This window comes from Cyrtonyx montezumae, unplaced genomic scaffold (assembly GCF_038088225.1).
Source record: "Cyrtonyx montezumae isolate F1298 unplaced genomic scaffold, pur_monq_1.0 scaffold_15, whole genome shotgun sequence".
Lineage (NCBI taxonomy): Eukaryota > Metazoa > Chordata > Aves > Galliformes > Odontophoridae > Cyrtonyx > Cyrtonyx montezumae.
In genome coordinates, this window is record NW_027071881.1 from 5,844,942 (window position 1) to 5,864,754 (window position 19,813).

Sequence of the window (19,813 nt, forward strand, 5' to 3'; positions counted from 1 at the left end):
TGGGTGTTGTAGGTCACTGTCACCCCTGCAGAGAGGTCTGGAGCTTTCCTTACCATTGTGTGCCTGATCCCCAGGGGACTGTGAGCTGCCCTGCAGAGAAACGTGGACCATGGGCATCTTCCTCCCTTCCATTAAGGGGTAAGAGGTTGTCCTCGACACAAATACAAATATATAGCTACTGCCATCTGCACTTACCCTTCACACTCAGCTCCTGAACCACTGAATAGTCCTGCAAGGACAGTGTAAGTGGGCTCTGCCTCCTTCAGAGCTGCGTGCTGCTAGGCACATCCCCTCCTGCCATCTGTGGATTCAAAGCCCAGAGGATGCACTCTGTTAACTTTAGGTTGTGCTGTCTGAGTGAGAGCCTGCACAGGAGGAGGAAAGGTTAACTAGAGCTCTTCTGTTGCCTTACTGGCCCTGGAGCAAAGGCAGGAATGCAAGGCAGCCAAGGTACAGCCCCCCTGTCTGCTGCACTGGTTCATCCTGTGATTTAGGAATGAACTGCAGAGGGGTGGTCTTGAAGGCCAGAACTGGATGCTTCTATCAGGAGTTTTGCTTCTGGAGCTGTAAGCTACGGATGGATTGTTGCTGGTTCCTACCCCAGCTGCAGTTATCAGTGGGGTGAGGAATGCTCTGTGTGCTATGCATTGGCAGCATTTCTCAAGATAATTCCCTTTCTCATCCTCTGTGCTCTCCTTTGAGTTGGTCGGACTTCTGGGAAAGACAAAACAGCAAAAAGGTGCTCAATTTTACCCCTTCCCACCACAGACTGAGAACCTGAGGTCACAATCCAGATTGGCATTCCTCTGACCTTCACTTTGGGACAGCACTGTCTGCTCCCACTCCTGTGTGACCCAGAGGTGAGGAGAGTGCTCTCTGACCCAGCAGCAGGAGCAGTTTCCTCACTTCTCTTGCAGCCCTTTTCCCATCCATCCTTGTTATCAGGGGAGCGGGAAGCTCTTATCTTGGGCAGAGGAGGAGCCTGCTGTGGGTTGTCCTGGGAGGGGAAAGAGGGGCACCCATGGAGCTGCCAGGGAGCTGGGAAGCTGCCCTGTGCTTTCAGGGAGAGGTGTGGTGGTGAGCAGTTGGCCCTGGCTATCCTTCCCCATCCAAGGGGAGCTCTCAGTCCCGTGTTGCCTATTAACCATTTGCAATAGATGTAAATATTGACTTCTAATAAACTCTTTGAAAGAGAGGCAGAGAAGTGCGTGTGGGGATGCTGGGTGTGCTGGGGGAGCCTGGCTGCAGTGCTGCCCAGCAGCTGTAGCTGTGCTCTGGCACTCGAGGCTACGGCTGTGCACTTAGGCATCGCTTGTGTTCCTGGAGGAGGGATGCTGTGGAGATGCCATGGATGTAAGGTAGGATCTCATGCTGCTAAGGACCTGCTTTCCAAAGGGAAGTAGCTCCCTGCACTGCAGTGCTGCATCCTGGAGTAGTTTCTGTCTCCATTTCTTTCCACTGCCTTAGGATCTCATGTCGCACCGAGGACATGGCCAGAGCCACATCCCATGCTGGGAAGGGATTACTGTTTTTTCTGCATACAGCACAAAACCACATACTCCAGGACAGCCCTGCTGGGGTTCTGCCTGTCCCTGAGCCTTTTCCTCTGTACTGGAGCAGTGCTGCAGGGCCCTGGTTCCTGCTGTGCCCCAGGGAGACACCAGCTGCTCTGCAGGGCACCCACCATCTGCTGAACACAGCACTGTGTGCTTGCTGCTGCACCTGGGATGGAGGGAGGAAGCATCCGAGGCTTTCTGCAATGAAAATACCAAAACCAGAGAGCCCTGTGGCAGTAAATACCAAGCCCTAGATTTGTCACTGAAGTTATGAATAAAAGGGTGCATTCCCAGCACAGGGAGTACGTGGAAAGCAGAGCTGCTGCTAGGAACAGCTGGCATTTCCCAGCAGCAGCAATGTGATTCAGAGCTGGAGAACTCAAGGTTAACGTTGCCTTGCAGTGGCAGCATCACAAAGTGTCTCCCCATCCCCAAATATTCCACAGACTCCCTCTCCTGTCCCAAACAAATGTTTAACAGGATGCTGTAAGTCAATATTTGCCTGCCAAATTCCCAAATAGGGGGTGGTGCCAAAGGTCGGCGGGTAGGAGGGCTGGGCTGGGCAGGAAGCTGTGCCCCACACAGAGCTGTTGGTTGGGCTAACACAGGTGCCAGCTCCAACGTGGACGCCGACAGCCTCAGGTGAGGAGAAATCAAGGAGAGTCTGATGGTAAATGGGGGCTCTTCTTATGAGCATTAGTGCTTTTAGCAGGGAAAGAGTGAACCTGGCAGAGTTAAAGGTTTGGCACTGTGCGTGGGGGGGATAGGGGTGTTTGGATGGGGTTGTGGCAGCAAGATTTTGGGTGAAGGGGAATGAAATCAGTCTTAAGTTTTGCTGCTTCTGCTGGGCAAGTAGTCACAGCCCCAGCAAGAGCTGGGAGCGAACAGCAGCCCCAGCAGTTAAGTGGATGGCAGCCATGCCGACGCCTGGGTTTTGGCATGTAGTGTTTGTGTTAAGGAGAAGATGGGTTATTTCTGCTTGAGCAGGAAAAGCAGTTGGTCGAAGCTGTGGCCAGGGAGTGGGTGGGGTTTCATTGATTGCCCTGGAAGCTGCCACTGTCCCATACTGGAACTGGAGAGCGGGGGTGGGAGAGGCTGGGTTTGCCAGCAAAGAGGGGAAGGCAAGTGCTGGGAAGGGGAGGACTTTCTATTCCAGGACTGATTGCTGGTAAATCCTTCTGGTATTGTGCTTTCTACCTGCAAAGCCCCATCCAGGCAGCACTTGCTGAGGCAGGTCAGTAGCCCTTCTCCCAGGAGCTGGGCGCAGCCAAGAGGATGCTGTGCCCACACCTCAGTGGTTTGCAAAGGGAAGGAGCAGAGGCTCTTGTCCTCTCCCACATGCACAGTGTGTGTAGGACTGATTAGGGAAGTACCATTCGCAATGAATGAGGGTGTCAGGGTCAGAAGCACAGGTTCCAAGCAGGAGAAGGTCCTGTAAGATTCTGACTGTGCTTACAGCTCTGCTCCGGCACGGGTCCCTGTTCCTCTCTGATTTCGCTGCCTTGGCGTTGGACCCAGGAGTCCTGTGTTGTTTCTGTGCAGCATTGTTCATCTCCTTGTTGCTTTCTGCAAGCTCCTGCGCCAACCTGTTTGGCCAGGTTGATAATTTTCTCCCTGTAGACCTGACTAGGCTCAGCTTGCTGCTGCCAGGCAGCTGGAAATAACTCCTCACTCTCGGCTGGTCCTTCTGTTCCAGAAATATGGTGTTGCTTTGGGGTCTGTTCCTGCTCTCCCTATCTGCTCTGCACAGTCATCCAAGGGTAAGTTGTTCCCCTCCAGCTGTCCTGAGGTCCTCTCCCAGTCAGCACAGGGCAAGGGCAGAGAAGTTGTGCTCCAGCCTGCGGGGCCAACACTGCCCACTGCTTCTGCTGGGTGGTGGAGGAGATTGTTCCTTTGCTTTGGGGTAAGCTCACAGCCAGCAGGGAAAGGTTTCTCAGCTTTTCCCATCTATAATTGCTGTAGATATCTCCATTACCCAAGTGGATTTCTGCAGAAAATCTTTGGAAACTTGGCTTCGATTGTATGTAGTGACTGTGACATTCAGAGTTTAGCAGGACATTGTTTTAATAACAGCTTTTTTTTTTTTTCCCCTCTGTTTTAAACCTGGATCTCTGTCAGATCTGAGATTGCAAAACTGCCTACAGAATACATTATTTTGTACTCTTCTGACCCAGTCTCTTTCTAAACAAACCCAGTGCTTGCAGCCTCCCCCAGCTCCTGCTCATTTCCATGTCCCCTCACTGGACCCCACTGTCTCTGTTTCTGCATTTTAAAGCTTGCCCCCGTGTTCCTACAGCACCTCAGGGCAGCTGCAGCCAGGCTGCTGCCCCTTTCTGACCAGGCCCCATGGGAATGTGTTGGGAATAGGGGCAGAGTCAGCTGGCTCTGGAAATTCAGAAGAAATATCTGAAACCTGACTTTGTTTTTCTTTCCAGCTTCCTTTGGCACATGCTGTTGAGCAACAGCATCTCTCCTCAGACAAAGCTGTGGACCTGAAGGTAAGCAATGACTGTTTCCATCCCAAGGATTCGCTGTTATACTTGGAGTGGTTTTCCAGGACGAGCCCAAGCAGTGCAATTGAGCAGTGTCAGTGCAATCAAAAAGTCCATTTACTGCAGACTTCCCTTCCTGCCTCACCCACTGCTGCTCTGCTCCTCTGTGTTGGAAGCTCCAGACTAGGCAGCTGGGCAGCACATGGAGTAAATGTCAGTGGCTGACTGCACAGGGATGGGTAAGTGAATGATTTCACTTCTGATAAGGAAAGATGAAGAAATCAGATAGATATGAGGGTGACAGGGAGCAAGACTCATAGCTGGTGCTACCCATTGTGCCTGGCTCTGATAGAGCAGTGCTCCTGCAGCAGGGGAACGTCATCCGGATGCTGGTGGGAACAGAAAGATCTGAGGAAAAAAAGCATGTGTTTAAGGGCATGCAAATGTGAGGACAGTAGCAGCAGTGCTATAGGCTAAAGCTTAGACAACTGGAAAATGAGGAATCTGCAGAGAAAAGGGATGGAATAAACCAGACAAGTCAAGAAGAGACAGATGCCTGGAGGAGGATCTGAGCCAAAATGGATCACGGCTGTGACAGCAGCACAGGGTGCTGACCAGTGCACGAGGCAGATCTGCAGTCCCAGAATATGTGAGAAGGTGAAATCAAGGTTGAGGATGATGGATCTATAAACAGTGAAGCATAGGACAAGTGCTGAGCAGGTGGTGGCTCTTGCTCCCACAGCCAGGAGTGGGTCCTGAGAACAGGAGAGGAGGAACCCTGACTCAGTGCCATTTTCCTGGCATAAAAGATGTAGGTTTCCAAAGTCATCAAGGTGCTGTTAACATCAGAATTAAAAGGCAAATTGAAGCAAATACTCCATGAGAGCAGAGATGTTGTTTTCTCAACCTGTTTAGTTGTATAGTCAAACCTATTAATGAGGTAAGACTCCTTCTTTCCTGGTGCTATATCCTTCTCATTTCTCCCCAGGACCTGAAAAGCGGTGGAGATGCAGAGTCTGCTCTGCCAGGAGCCATCCCAAGCCTGCCAAATGCAAAGCTGGCAGGCACACGTGAGACCTATGGAACATCACCTTCCATCACCACCCCAGCTGATGCTGGGGATGATAAGAGCCCAGGAGATAAAGCCACAGCTGGGGCTGTCAGCTGTCATGAACAGGAACCATCAGGGGAAACTCTCTCTTCCGAAGAAGGAGAGGATGAAGAGGAAAGCTGCGACATAACTTGGAGGAAGAGGCAGAGGCTAGCGAGTGGACTGATGAGATTCAGCATTGATCTCCTGAGAGAGGTCCAGCATGAGTCCAATGGGAACAACATGATCCTGTCTCCCCTCAGCATCGCCCTCGCCCTGTCTAACCTGGCACTAGGTAACTTACCATAAAAACACTTGTTTCTGCCCTTCCCTGTACCCCTTCCTCCTTGATGGAGGCACTGGGAAACCAGTGTGCAAAATGCAAAGATTAAATACATCACCTTCCACTTAATCTTGTTTTAGCAGCTTTAATTAGGTACTATTTCAACTGAAGCTGCCCTCTGAGGGCTCCTACTCTGACTCCTCTAATCTCTTGCACTACACAGTATGTTCTAGGACGAGGCAGCCAAGCTAATGTCCCTGTTTTCCACTACATAGGCATGAACTAACAGGGATTTGACTGTGCTTTAGGAGCAGCAAATCAGACAGAGAAGCACCTGCTGGAAGTGATGCACCTGGAGTCTGTGCCCTGTCTCCACCACGTGCTAAGCAGCTTTCTCAGGAGGCTGGCAGGAGCCACGCTCAGCCTCGCATCACGTGTATACCTGCAGAAAGGTGAGAGCTGGGACAGGGCAGCTGTAGGGATGCAGGGTCAGACTCCCAGTGACAGTGACTGGCTGGCTTACTGAGCATGTTTTCAGAAGGTCTTGTGACTTTATATGTACTTCTTCCTCTCTGCCAGGATCTGAAGTCAAAGAGAAGTTCCTGGAGGAGTCGGAGAAATTCTATGGGGCAAAGCCTCTGACCCTTTCTGGGAGCAGTGAGGATGACCTCACAGCCATAAACAAATGGATTAAGGAAGCCACTAATGGGCAAATACCCACCTTCCTACAGCAGCTCCCTGGAGACACAGTGATGCTCTTGCTCAATGCAATCCATTTCCACGGTGAGTACCATAGGTCTTACTTCTCAAGCCTGATCATCTCGAGGAATAGATAGAAATCTACTATTTTTTTTCCACCAACGCTGTAGCTGAATGGCATCTCCTCTTACTGCTTCCTGACAGCCAATCTGCTTGTTCTTTTCTTGTTCATCTGCTGTTCCTCTTACTTTATTTCTTTACAGTAATGATTCCCAACTGTTTCGCAAGTGCTAAAAATGTTACTTGACTGCAGAGCCAGAATGCAGCAGGTGGAACCTGTGGTATTTCTGCATCCTGGTTCAGGATCCCAGACAGCAGCACATCACTGCTCAACTTAACCAAACCAGGTCACATTCAGCCCACTATACACCAACAACCACGCAGCTCAGAGGCAGCTTCTGTGGATCCCTGACTACAGATGGTGGTTGGGTGCATCTTCCTCTTTTAACTTCCTGAGGGCTGTGCATCAAAACAAAGGCCAAACACTTCCACAGTCAATCTGCAAATGTTTTTGCTTGGTTTCAGAGCACTGTTTCAATGTACACAGCACAAAGGCAACACTCCTTGTTTTTTCAGAGCACTTAAACATACACAGCTTATCTCCACAGCCTTCAGTCATCTCCCACACTGAGGCACAGGGATTAATCCTAGTTCCTTTTGTTATTCCATAATCCCTCTGGAAGATAAGGGCTGCTAAGGGTTCTTGTAGCCTTGGTACTGACTTCACTGCATTTCTACATGCCTGGCCACTAGCTGCTTTGTCTGAGAACTCACAACAGGAAAAGTGTCAGCTAAGCAGTTTGTAATTTCAGTTTTTCTACCCACAAGTAACTTCACCAGATTCTCAACTTGAATTTTGACAGGGTTTTGGAGGAATAAGTTTGATGCAAGCTTCACTGCACCAGATGCATTCCACCTCGATGATAATTTTGTGGTCTCAGTTGAGATGATGAAAGCCCAGCGGTATCCCTTGAGCTGGTTTACACTGGAGTCCCAGGACATTCAGGTGCATACAGGTTTTGACTGGAGTTTCCTCTTTCTGTTTTATTTCACTGACTGCAGCTATTTCTTCCAAAAAAACCCAAACCAAGTACTTTTTAATAAGGATAGCACGCATAAAATTTTAATAAGTGTCCTTTGTCCTTGCTTCCACTAAGAATGTCAAATTTTTGCTTTCAGTTTTTGGGAAAAAAAAAAAAACAAACACAAACAGGTATTCCCACTAAGTGAGAACTAATGGAGTTTTAAAGCTCTGGATTAAAAATGAATGAGGAAATAATGAAAGGAATTCCCCTACACAATGTACTGTTGGAATCCTTCAGGATGCAGCTACAAGAAGTGTGGGTACAATGTGAGCTTCCACCCTGCCACGTGTTCCCTCCTTACCAGTCTGTGGCCAGATACTAAAATCTGATGCTGTTATTCCACCGAACTTTCTTCCCCCCCCCCCGAAGAAATTGGACGCTTTCCCAGCAGGTTGTTTCTGTCCTATGTCTAGGCTGGCTCTGTAGACAAATCAGAAAAAGAGTGAATTTAAAGCATTACTTTCTGCCCACTTCCTTCCTCTTCCATAAATTCTTCTGGCTGGTTTTATTTCCAGGTGGCCAAGTTTCCTTTTAAGGGTAACATGAGCTTTGTGGTCATTGTACCAAACCAGTACACCTGGAATACCTCCCACGTGCTGGAGAACCTCCCTTACAGACAGCTATGCAAGCTTTTCCCCAAGGAGGTGCCCACCACAGTGAAGATACCCAAATTAAAATTGGACTACCACCTGGAGCTCAACAGTGTTCTCAGTCACATGGGTAAGGCCTCTAACAGGATTTGTGCAGAATAAGTGAATCTGATCAATCTCTGTGGCATATGTTCAATGACACTAAAAATTGCCATCCTTGTTTCGAAAGCTGTGCCTCACAGCTTGCTCCAGATAACATCAAAACCCTTTCACTCCTTATTCCTCTCCTCCTCACTCTTTGCTTGCCTAGCACCAACTGTTTTGCTCTAACGTTCACTTCCTCCCCATCTTTACAAGCTTCTCCTATTTGTAGCCAAGACCAACTTCCTGCCATGTGTCAACTTATCTTTTTTTTTTTCTAATTGAAAATGGGAGTCCAAAACATATAAATTGTTAAGAGAGCAAAACCTAGAACTGAGGGCTTAAAACACCGTACGCTGCGTCTCAGAATAAACAGAACTCACTTTGTTTTGCAAGCTGCTTAAAAATAAATAATAACAGGTAACAATGCATGTAAAAACAGATGAGGGAACTGATTTCTTCAGCCAGCTTTGACATAAATCAGAGCTGGTGGGGAAGGCTAACTTAGGGTCATTTCTCTGCAGGCCTCCAGGAACTGTTCGTAAGCCCAAATCTCCAGAAGATCTCAGATGAGCCTCTCTTTGTATCCAGTATACAGCATCAGTCTACCATGGAGCTTAAAGAAGATGGGGTGGAAGCCTCTGCTGCTACCAGTGTCATGATATCACGCTCGCTCTCAGCCTTCAGCTTAGACCGGCCATTTATCTTCGTGATATTCGAAGAAGAAATGGGCATCCCACTTTTTATAGGCAGTGTAAAGAACCCGAACCCCAATGCTGCTCCCCAGATAAAAGAGCCACAGGACTTGCCTGATGCAACAGATGACAACGAGTACACCATGCCCAAATAAGAGAGGAGCAAAGCCTAAGTGTTCTGGGACTGCTACTTGACCCTCTGGACCAGCTAAGAGAGGCCTCCTACCGCTGGTGATCTCCCTTTGAGGCCACAGAAGGCAATTCATTGCTGTTTTTCCTTTCCAGATCCCTACAGACCAGTCCTGGGATATCCCATTCCAGCCTTGACAAGCTTTTCTTGGCTGGAGCTCCCCTCTATTGACCCTGAAAAGCTTGTTCTGCCTCTCAGTCCTGGAAGGGAGATTTCTGTGTCCCCAGACTCTTATTAGAGTCTTTATTAAGCTCTTATTAGAGTCCACCATAGCCTGAAATCATCATTAGCATCTGGCAGCTTGGACAGCAGCCAGAAATATTAATATTGCTCTTCCTTCCTTGGTTCCTGTGAACATGCCTTCCTCACAGTGTTCCTCTAGAAACTGTCTGTTTGTACCCACCTAGGAAATGACCTCTAAATCAAGTGGACTAGCAACCAGTTGTCTTCTCTGCGACGAGTCAGAGCCACTTCAGGCACAAGCTCTTCTCAGACGTTGCCTTTTCCCACTCCTTGGCTGTTACAATCTGCTGCGGGAGGGTCTGCAGTGGGGGGACCCAGTCCCTTTACCTCCAGTCCCATTCCTGGAAAATAATTCTAGGTTCTTGAGTAACACTAGATTTTTCAAGGCTTATTTTATAAAGCGTTTTTTAGTAATTTTTATGTTGGCAAAATAATAAAGAGTAAAGCAGAATGCATTTGCTTACGGTGTTGCATCGAAGGACTCAACAAGAGAAAGGAAACAGGCAAGCAACTTGAATAATTGCAAAGATTAGGAGAAAGAAAATAGTCTGGGCATGAAAGATACAACATTAAGAGGGGCCCCTGCAAAGGAGCTGCTCTTTGCTACGCTTTGTCACAGAGGATAAGATGAACTATGAGGTATAATTGCTAATCAGTAAGGACTGTCCAAGGGCTGAGTCTAATAACTGCTAACTCACTTGCAGAATGTGCTTGACTCACTCGCTCAGAGCTGGCTCTGTGAAATGGGGAGAATTCCTTGAATTAAGGCACAGCTCCCTGGCTTCTCATTCTAATGCAGCTGTGCATAGCTGGAGCAACCTACCCGAATTATTGGGAACTCTCCACCCTGCAGAACTATCTATTACCACTTAAAAATGTTAGACCAGCTCACCACTGCCTGCCATGGTGCAGTTATTTGTCTATAAAGCAATGGTTCTCCGTAGCAGATTCTGCTTCCAGACTCCCTCAGCCTCTGGATAAAAAGTATGGTGCTCTGTTTTTGTGAAATAGAGGTTACAAAGCAGGAGGGCCATCCTTCTGGCAGAGTCTTCCTAACTCGGGAAGTCTGTCTTCCCTCAAAGGAAGGAGCAGAATGCTTCTGGGAGCCTCCGTCCCTGAATAGTCTGCACCATCTGCTGGAATAAGAGAAGGACTGACTCACTAACCATGAATTTCAGGGATGCAGGAGACTTTAGGGAATAAAAAGTACTGGCTCAAACCTGCAATTACACATTTCTTGTAGCCTAAAAGAAGAAAAATGGCTAAAGATAATGCCCACCCCTGTGACCAATGCAATGACACGTACCCTTCAAAATGAGGGTGTAATTATGGGGATACATAATTCCAACAAGTAAACCCACAAGAATCTAGCCCTACTCTAGAGGCATAGCTCTAGCCCACAGGGTACACTTCAGCTCATTTATTTATACAGATTCATCTCTAACATTCAGAAATACCATCCCATGCCTTGGGTAGTCTCTCTTTCCCAGCACAATGTCATTCCACTCTGTTGCACTGCAACCTGTGCAAAAGTACAAGCCCTCCATTACACAGCTCTGCCCTCCAGTTCCCTTTCTTCTATAATGTTTTTTTTTCCCCCCTCTCATTCTCAACTTTGGTTTTTATTTCCTATTTTCCTCCTATCTGCCATTCCTCCTCCTCCAAGCTATTCCTGTCAAACTATTAATTTCATCTTATTTGTCAGCAGAGCAGCCTCCCATGACTGTGCTTTGGTGCACAAATGATCAGTTACACCAACCTTAAGACTCCACTGACTCCACAGAAGAGGCAGTTTGTAAAATGCAAAGTAATATTAATGTCTCTGCTCAGGAATTTCCACCTCGCTTTGCTAAGCCTTCATGTTGACTGAGCTCTGCTCTGAAACATGACTAGCACAGGGCGTCTGCTCCATAACTCACCTGCACTGCAGGCTCAGAATACCAAATAAGCCTGAATATCTTTAATACTATGTTTTTTTTTCTTACTAAACCAAATTCATCTTACTGTCAGAGCTTGCACAGCACTGTTCAGACAGCATATTGTCTACTCTCTTGAATCCGAAAAAAACAACAGTAAAATATTTCTACTGATTTAACAGAACTGATACTTATGTAATGAGAATCAAGGGATTAACAAACACACCACTTCAGGGATATGCTTGCTCTACCTGCTTTAGGCTATAACATTCTGTGCAGTCGGTACTCCAATTTAAATGGTTTTACACCAAGGTTTTATTTAAAAAGAAGAGCTTTCGTTTGAAGATACAGACAAGATACAAAAAAAAAAATCCTATTTTTTCCCATAAAATGTATTTTAATACCATATTTGTATCAAGGAGTGATAAACAGCATCAGAAGTGATCTCCACAGCTCATGCTCTTGTTTTCCAGCAGACGATGGAAGACTAAGGAGTGCAAACATCTCTCTGCAGATGACTTCTCACCACACAAGCCGAGAAGCAGCTGAGAGCAGAGCTGTTGCTCTTCATGTCAGAAAGGTCACCTTTGAAGCACTGATTAATCACAAAGCAGGCTCCCTGATTTGCTTTTCCCACTTGCAAAAACCGCTGCTACTGCTCCTCGGAAACCATCCTTCCCTCTTATCCGAGGGGCTGTACAAGGCCAATGCAAGAGCCCAAAACATCCCGATACAAACCCAGACTGGGGACACTGGCATAACTGCACTATTTACTTTCAGCATTTTTAAGCAGACAAACGGTGTACTGGGTCAGGCAGCAACTTGTCAATCTCTCCTAGGAGCTAGGAACAACTGACTGAGGAAGAAAACCAAGAAAGTAGAACTGGGGACAGAAAAACTACTTTCTGTCATTGTTTCCCATCTGCTGAGCATGATGTGAGATCTGACCATCATTAGACTTCAGTGAACCTGTCTTCCATTAATTTACCATTTAACTTCATAAAAATCCACTTGTCTTTCATCTTCTCCAGTAGTGGAGTACGAGTTTTACAGTCTAAACACCAAAAACATACTGATGATTGCTCCCCGTGACTCTTCTATTATGAAGAAAAACAACCTCTGCCTCCTCCATCCTCCAGACCTCTTGTCACTCCATAAAGTCCGACAACATTTTCTTAATTAATCTTCTTTTTAATTAAGACTTTCTTTTCTTTTTTGGGGGGCCAAAAACTTTAAGACACGTACATGCCAAACTTCTCCACTAGCAACTATCGCTGGGTAGAATCACTTCTGAAGATCTTCCCCAAAACTGCTTTAAGCTGCAGATGAATCCCACTCCTCCTTCACAAGCCTCTCCATTAAATCTTTAAACAATGCTGTGTCAACAGAGAGAAGGAATTCCCTCATGTGACACGGGGCAGAAGTGAGGGAATAAAAGCCTTGCTGAAACACTGCAGGGAAGAAGAGGCTGAACGCTTGGCTCAGCCCCACGTTTCAGCTGTTAGAAAGCCCTTATCACAGAAAGCACATTTGCTTTGGAAAGTTAAGCGAGAGGATCACAGCAGAAGAAAATGGGAGCAGAGCACTTTAAGAGCTCCCTGGGAAGCTGTAACCTGAAGCCTGCTAAAGGCTGGGCCGGGGAGGCAGCAAAAAGCAGATGTGGCTGCGCTGAGCCCGCACTGTCCCCGGCTCACACTCACTGGGATCCTGTGGCAGTGGCGGCCGAGAGGAGCCCAAGGTAAGGGGCAGCAGAGGCTGCGTGTGCTGCCCACCTCGGCAGCCAGCAGCCGAGGAAGCAGAGGGCACAAGGACGAGGCTGGGGGCTTCTGGGGGGGGTCATGGGGTGCAGGTGTCAAAGAGCAGCACTCCCACCAGGTGAGCAGCATCACCAGGGGCTGGGAGCCAGCAGCATCCTTGGGCACCACTGTGCCTCTGGAGCGGAGGAGTGCTCAGAGATTGGGGCCCCTTCTTTCCCTCCCCCTCTTTTCTGCCTTTTCTAGTACCTGTGTTGCAGCTGGAAAGAGGCTTTTTCTTTTTGCAAAGGCAACAATTTGGGTGGGAGTCAAATCCTCTACATCGAGTGGATGCATGGCACTTCAGAAGCAGTCAGTGCCGTGGGGTGGAGCAATCACAGAGAGCAGTCTGAACTCGTGGGTGCCCTTTCATAGGACCCCTAAAATCAGAAGTATTTATCAACAGTTTGAGACTTGTATCACTATAGATGGAAAGCAAAACATTTCACTCAGCACCTGCAGTCCTTCACAAATAGACAGTTCCCCCTCAGCTCATTTATCATCACTCTCTATCTTCCTTACTGCAACATCACACGCTGCATGCTCTTGCTGCTTCTCTTCTTTCTAAAGGCAGCCACAGATTTAATAGCACTCCTGAAACCATCCCACCTTTGCTCCACCAAATTCTTCTCACTCAGCATTGTTGGCTGTGTGCTAAAGGGCATACAAATAGAATCCAGATGTTCAGACCAGTTCAAGAGCAAAAAGGCTTTGTCTTTCTAAAATGGAAATTGTTTTTTGGCAAAGTTTGAGAAATATGAAGCTGGTGACAGTACTGGCAAAAACAATACAAATCTGCAGAACCAATCTCCGCTGCTGTACTCCCAGGAGCTCGGTATATTGGAAGCAGGGATTGTGTTGAGCCTTTTTTTCTTTACAGAAAAAAGGTTATGATCTATGGAAAACCTTCATCTCCAGACTGGACTGTGCCAAACCTCTTCCACTCAGCGTGCAAGAACTGCTTGGTGCAGGCATCCTCACTGAGCCCTGGCTGTGAGCTGCTCTTAGGTGCACGCAGAGCTTCTCATCTCTGTTTCAGCATGGTGCCTGATCATTTTACAACTCCACAATGATGCAAGCAATCCCAACATCGTACCCACTATCATACCACCAAACGTGTTGGTTCGTTCCTGTATTGTAAATCCTCTTGATAGGCACATCCTGCACCAGAAAATCTCATCTACTCAATAGCTGGTATAGCAAGAGACCACAGGATGCAAGAGCACAGGGAAAAGAAAGTGCTGCTTCTATGTTACGCTGTCTAAACACACACAAAAACTTACAACCTCCAATGTGATACTGTTCTCTCCAAGGCAGAACTACCTCCAGAAGAAAAGGGTTTTGGCAGGAAAGAGCAGCACTGAACTGCCTTTCACCAAAGGAAAGCTTCTTCCTGAGCAGACCAGGTCCTGACCTGTGGCTGTTGTAGCCACGTGGCTTTAAGTTGTATTTCTACCAGTAGGCGTCTTTCCTTTATAGCTGCAGTTAATCTGAAACACATGTTCTTTCTGCTGCTTCACTGGATGCCTGGATCACAGGGGTTAGTTAAACACAACCCTCTTCCTTTAATTTCTGGGAATCTATATAAATATTGCTTCAGACCAGCTGCAGTGGCGTCTGTTCTCCGGGCCATGACACTTCTGCAGCAGCTCTGCACCCACAGTGAAACCCTGGCTTACACACTGCCCTTTGCACCAGGCAGATCTGGTTGGAGGAGCCACATATGCCAATGACTGAGTGATTAAAAGTGGATTCTACAGAAGGAAGTAGCTTTGTAGCTTTGGATAGTTGGGTACTTCTCTCTCACCTCCAACATATTGAATAAGCCAAGCTCTGACTTCCACCTGTTCTCCAGATTTGGTCCAACATTAGGTATCTGCACACTGCCCTTTCTTCACTATCTTTTAAGAAAACTCTGCTTGGTCTTTTATCCAACTGCAAATTAGAAGCAAAGGACTCATCTAGGCTCTGTAGCCTTGCAAGTACTTGCAGACACAAGAATCATGATAAACTACTGCCTGAGGCAGGAACTTGTTTATCAGAACAGTAGACAGTTGGTTTTTGTATTCTGCCCCATTTAACAGTGTGGATTTGTTAGCTTCTATGCATTCTGATGCATTTAATTTTTAGCCTAGAACTGAGAAGTTATGATCTAATGCTTTTCTGGAGCCTGGCACTCAGTAGCTGCCAGCATCAGTGTGGTTTGGGCCACACACATCTGCTTATGTGTTGAGACACACCCAGGCATGAGTGCTTGCCCAGTTCTGAAGTCCTTGGAGCCAGGATGGCTGAACACTTCAAGCTAGAGGTGAAGAAAACCCAGCAAAGATCAGGTGTGCATTTCACAATCAAGAAGGACAAGCAGCAGCATGTCATGGCAGCTCCTGTCACAGCCAGATACAGCACTCAGTAGTGGTGGAGATGCATTCCTCTCAGTTATTCAAACTAACTGTCGTGCTCTTATTCTGTAGGTTCAGGCATGCAGATTCCAGCTGTTCTCCTTCTCCTGGGTCTTCTAACTGTCCCAAGTAAATCCCAGAACTCACCTACCGGGCAGGTAAGTAGAAGACAGCAGCAGAGAGTGAGGGAGAGATGCTTGGAGGACATAATTTAATTTTAGAAAGACTTAGGGAAGGATTAAGCACCATCCTCCTAAGTTTACTAGGTTTGCATTTAGCACCGTAATGAGACTAACTACTGCTTTACATAGTTAAAGCCACAGCACTTACATCAGGAGATGACTGTGAGGCAGATGAAGTGGATTCCAACCCGAGCACTGCCTTCAGCTTTATTGGGACACTGTAAAGTGAAGTCACTATTCTACGCTCTCCCTGTATCAGTAAGATCAAGCTAATACTTCTGGGGATTACAAGAGAGTATCTGCAGATTGTTTGCCTTTGAAATGCTTATAGTAACTGTACCTGTTCTTGTAAACTGCAAGTCTAAACAAAGTGCTCCCTGTACTTGCTAGAGCTCTCCCACCTCTGATGGAACGAACGTCGGTGAGGTTGAAGAGGAAGATCCATTCTATAAGAGCCCTGTAAACAAGCTGGCAGCTGCAGTCTCCAACTTTGGCTATGACCTGTACCGACAGCAATCCAGCCAGACAGCCACTGCCAACGTGCTGCTGTCTCCATTCAGCCTGGCCACTGCTCTTTCTGGTCTCTCACTCGGTGAGTTCCTGCCCCTTTTCCTCTCGTGCTGTTCGACTTGACAGGCCTTCCTTTGTACTCTTGTCCTTGTTGTTGGCAGGGGCTGGAGAACGGACAGAAGATGTGATTTCTCGTGCCCTCTTCTATGATCTACTGAACAAAGCTGAGGTGCACAACACCTACAAGGACCTACTGGCCAGTGTGACTGGGCCAGAGAAGAGCCTGAAAAGTGCCTCCCGCATCGTTGTGGAGAAAAGTAAACGTCCTTCTTCCCCTCTATCACAATTTACCTACATAACTAGCAGCAGGTAGAAAACACTGAACGAGTAATACTACACTAACACCTTGGCTTTGACATGACACTGAGCCACAACACAGGCAGTGCATGGAATGCATTCCTGCTCCAGATAGAGCCTTGGGAAGTTTGTGTACATACAAATAAATGAGAAGACCAAACGTGAGTCCAAAAGATACCGGTGAGAGAGCAACGAGGATGCAGAAGACCTGGAAGAAACTCACTATGAGGATTCTGCTTTCACTCTAGGTTTCCTGGCAGATGCTGCTAACTATCAGGAATCACAAATGACATTTTCCTGTTTGGTCAAAGCATTCAGCCAGTGTTCTGTTTAGTTACTTGCAGAAATATTTGAGATATGCAGTGAACATCTGCTGAAAAAAACAAAAAAACAACAACCCTAAGAGCTATCTTTTGAAACCAGCTAGTTCTCAAAATCCAATAGATTGAAGTAAGCTGCGCTGGAGAAAGACAACTGATGCAGGAATAGCTGTGCCCAAGCCTTCTCGGGAGAGGGTTATTCCATACTCCAGCATGGCTGCTTTTAGGATTTGGATCGGTCTCCTCCATGCACTGTCAGTCATTCCTTTTCATAGCAGGTTTCAGTGTACACACAGCCACAGGTCTGTTTTATGAGAGAACTGCTGCTGTGCTTTAGACTGTGATTTGCTGCCTTGAGATTGTTTTGATAAGGACGCTAACTGCAACATCAATCTTCTTGTTTCCCAGGACTGAGGGTGAAATCTACTTTCCACAGCCAACTGGAGAAGTCCTACAAAATGCGTCTGAGGGCACTGAGTGGCAATACCCAGTTAGACCTTCAAGAAATCAACAACTGGGTACGGCAGCAGACAAGGGGAAGGATTCTGCGCTTCATGAAGGACATGCCCACAGATGTCAGTATTCTCCTTGCTGGGGCTGCTTACTTCAAGGGTAAGGATGTTGTGCACTTTGTTATAGAGAGGCTCTATTAAGCACACGTTAAGAAGAGGTGTGTGGGAATGACCTCAGTGCCAAAAGAGAAAATAAGGTACTAAAGGTACTGAATATAAGAAGGAAGTGATTGAGCACACTTTCAATAAGTAAGAAAAAAATTCATGTTACCTGAGCTAAGCTAGTCCTCCACAGAGGAATTATTACTCTTGGGAAACCGAATCTTGACCTGCTAGCAGTAACAGACCAGAGAGGAAAGCTTAAGCTTAAGCAAAACTCAATGGCAAAAGGCAAAGTATTAACATTTAGGGAAGGCAGAGGTTAAAGGCTGTGCTCAGCCTTACTGCCACTGTTGAAAGGCATGTAGGAAATACTGGAGAGCTGTTCTAGAACACACTCCAAGCCAGCACCTACACAATCCTATGTCCCAGAGAATTATTGCTTAGAGACAAGGAGCAAAACAAAGGTGGAGAGAGCAGTGCTTTCTGTGCATTGACACAATTGTTATCCTTTAAAATAGTTTTGTAATTACATAAGTAGACAACAACTTCCCAACGGCTGCTCCACCCATACACTGGCTTGATTTTTTATTTCCCCTTTATCCAATTCTCAGATGAAAAGGAGGGGCCTAAGAATGGCAGTAAATCAATAGACTCAATTTCCATCTCTATCATTCACTTAAGCCTCAACTTTTAAGGAACAAATACTACATCATATATAAGGCACAGGACTACTCAGCCACAGATATAAGTCTAGTTTCACATTCCAGAATATCTTCCATTTTATCTCTCAAAAAATCACAGGGATTTGGAAAACCAAGTTTGACACCAAGAGGACTGTCCTGAAGGACTTCCATCTGGATGAGGACAGAACTGTGAAAGTCTCCATGATGTCAGACCCCAAAGCCATACTGCGATACGGTTTTGACTCAGAGCTCAACTGCAAGGTCAGACAGCAAATATTGCACAAGATCTAAACCTACAGAGGAACAGGCTGAGCTACACTTAGCTGTTAAGCCATTCCACAAGACAGCCTTGCTCCACCCATCAGGCTAGTTTTGCAGTTTTTCCATTTTGAAAGGCAGCTTGTTGATTCTTACAATATTCTTTCTGCTTTTACATTGGCTGTGTGATAATCAGTGCAGAATTCAAACAGTGCACAGATCCTACTCGCCTGTACTGGTCTACTTAAAGCTGGAGTTTCTTTCAACAAATCTTTTGCTATAGTGTGAGTTCAAAGAAGACATACCAGTCCATGGGGTATGTCCTTTTCTTACTTATAACTGGTCTTCCAGATTGCCCAGCTGCCACTGACAGGAGGAGTCAGCGCCATGTTCTTCCTGCCTACAAAAGTGACCCAGAATATGACTCTGATAGAGGAGAGCCTCACTTCTGAGTTTGTTCATGATGTAGACAGGGAGCTGAAGACAGTCCATGCTGTGCTAAGCTTGCCCAAACTGAAGATGAACTATGAAGAGGCACTTGGCAACACTCTAAAGGAGACAAGTATGTACATCACATTCTTTCTACAGACTGTCAGGTCTGAAAGTAGTAGGCAAGTTGCTTCCTGCTCACAGAGGAATATGGTGCTGGTGGGTTATTAGTTTGGTACCACTCTCAGTCTGTACAGATCTCACCAACAACTAAACCACCTCAGCCCAGGACTCCTCAACTTTTTAATCAGACATTTCCACCAAGCTCATACAATGTTTCTGAGATTTAAGAGGGAGAAGCACAGTACAAAAAGATGTAAGCTTCTCTCCATTACCCCCATTAAGCTCTGCCTGAACAGACATGTGCCCTCCTGGATCACAGCACTAGCAGTGCTGCTTTCCCACCTGCTTTCAGTTAATGGAATCTTCTTTCTTTCCTCCAGGGCTCCAATCACTTTTCACATCACCTGACTTTACTAAGATTTCTGCCAAACCTATTAAGGTATCTCATGTGCAACACAAGGCAGTTCTGGAGCTTAGTGAAGATGGGGAAAAATCCACACCAAATCCTGGAGTGAATGCTGCTCGTCTGACCTTCCCCATAGAGTATCATGTGGACAGACCATTCCTTCTTGTGCTGCGAGATGATACCACTGGAACCCTCCTCTTCATTGGCAAAATCCTGGACCCCAGAAGCATTTAGATACCTTCACAGCAATCTGCAGTGGTAGCACTCAAGTGGAAAGGGTGGTACTGGGAGAGATGCTGGCTCCCTGCTCTGCTGCACAAAGACACAACTTGCAAATCTTATGCCTTTATGCTGCAATAAAAGAGCTTTTGCTATTACCCTCCCCTGTATTCTCCCTTGAAAGACTGTCCTGTCTACGTCACATACCTTCACAATCCCATTTTCCCCAGATGGGTCCCCAGTGAAGGTCTGTCCTATACACAAACATTAGTCTAGTATGTACTGTATTTTCCCCTAACCCAAATTCCAAGCTGAAGCCAGTTGTTAATCACTACTGGATCTGCTCTGGTAGCCCTCCAAGTTCTGCAGTGTCCTCTCTAACAGCTTGTGAGTCTGCACTTCCCAGCCAGCTGTCTCATCCATTCCAACCTGATAAGAATGAAAGTGCGTCAGTAGCATTAGAAGCAAAAGGCACTTTGG

General features: G+C 46.7%; 2 protein-coding genes across 3 annotated transcripts; both read left to right on the plus strand.

Moving 5' to 3' along the window:
* Window positions 1–1,332: 1,332 nt before the first annotated feature.
* Window positions 1,333–9,575, plus strand: SERPINF2 (serpin family F member 2). 2 transcript variants are annotated; one of them, XM_065731842.1, is made up of 9 exons: window positions 1,333–1,358; window positions 3,253–3,316; window positions 3,992–4,054; window positions 5,037–5,433; window positions 5,730–5,873; window positions 6,001–6,204; window positions 7,044–7,186; window positions 7,781–7,985; window positions 8,521–9,575. In XM_065731842.1, the coding sequence occupies exons 1-9, from the start codon at window positions 1,348–1,350 to the stop codon at window positions 8,844–8,846; spliced, it is 1,557 nt and encodes a 518-aa protein (XP_065587914.1). In that variant the 5' UTR covers window positions 1,333–1,347; the 3' UTR covers window positions 8,847–9,575. The 2 variants fall into 2 exon arrangements, with proteins under 2 accessions (XP_065587914.1, XP_065587913.1); XM_065731841.1 differs by lacking the exon at window positions 1,333–1,358 and adding an exon at window positions 1,986–2,198.
* Window positions 9,576–12,483: 2,908 nt separating this feature from the next.
* On the plus strand, window positions 12,484–19,491 carry SERPINF1 (serpin family F member 1). The gene is made up of 8 exons (XM_065731867.1): window positions 12,484–12,778; window positions 15,305–15,390; window positions 15,805–16,006; window positions 16,086–16,241; window positions 17,010–17,213; window positions 18,017–18,159; window positions 18,508–18,718; window positions 19,089–19,491. Exons 2-8 carry the CDS (start codon window positions 15,313–15,315, stop codon window positions 19,346–19,348), a joined length of 1,254 nt encoding a protein of 417 aa, XP_065587939.1. The 5' UTR covers window positions 12,484–12,778; window positions 15,305–15,312; the 3' UTR covers window positions 19,349–19,491.
* The last annotated feature ends 322 nt before the right edge of the window (window positions 19,492–19,813 follow it).

What these genes read in the sequence shown, in the direction of transcription:
- SERPINF1 (XM_065731867.1), top strand. Translation starts at nt 15,313, where the DNA reads ATGCAGATTCCAGCTGTTCTCCTTCTCCTGGGTCTTCTAACTGTCCCA. An exon ending in CCGCATCGTTGTGGAGAAAA is followed by an intron (nt 16,242 to 17,009) that starts GTAAACGTCCTT and finishes CTTGTTTCCCAG; the next exon opens with GACTGAGGGTGAAATCTACT. An exon ending in TGGGGCTGCTTACTTCAAGG is followed by an intron (nt 17,214 to 18,016) that starts GTAAGGATGTTG and finishes AAAAAATCACAG; the next exon opens with GGATTTGGAAAACCAAGTTT.
- SERPINF2 (XM_065731842.1), top strand. An exon ending in ACGTGTATACCTGCAGAAAG is followed by an intron (nt 5,874 to 6,000) that starts GTGAGAGCTGGG and finishes CCTCTCTGCCAG; the next exon opens with GATCTGAAGTCAAAGAGAAG. An exon ending in CAGTGTTCTCAGTCACATGG is followed by an intron (nt 7,986 to 8,520) that starts GTAAGGCCTCTA and finishes ATTTCTCTGCAG; the next exon opens with GCCTCCAGGAACTGTTCGTA.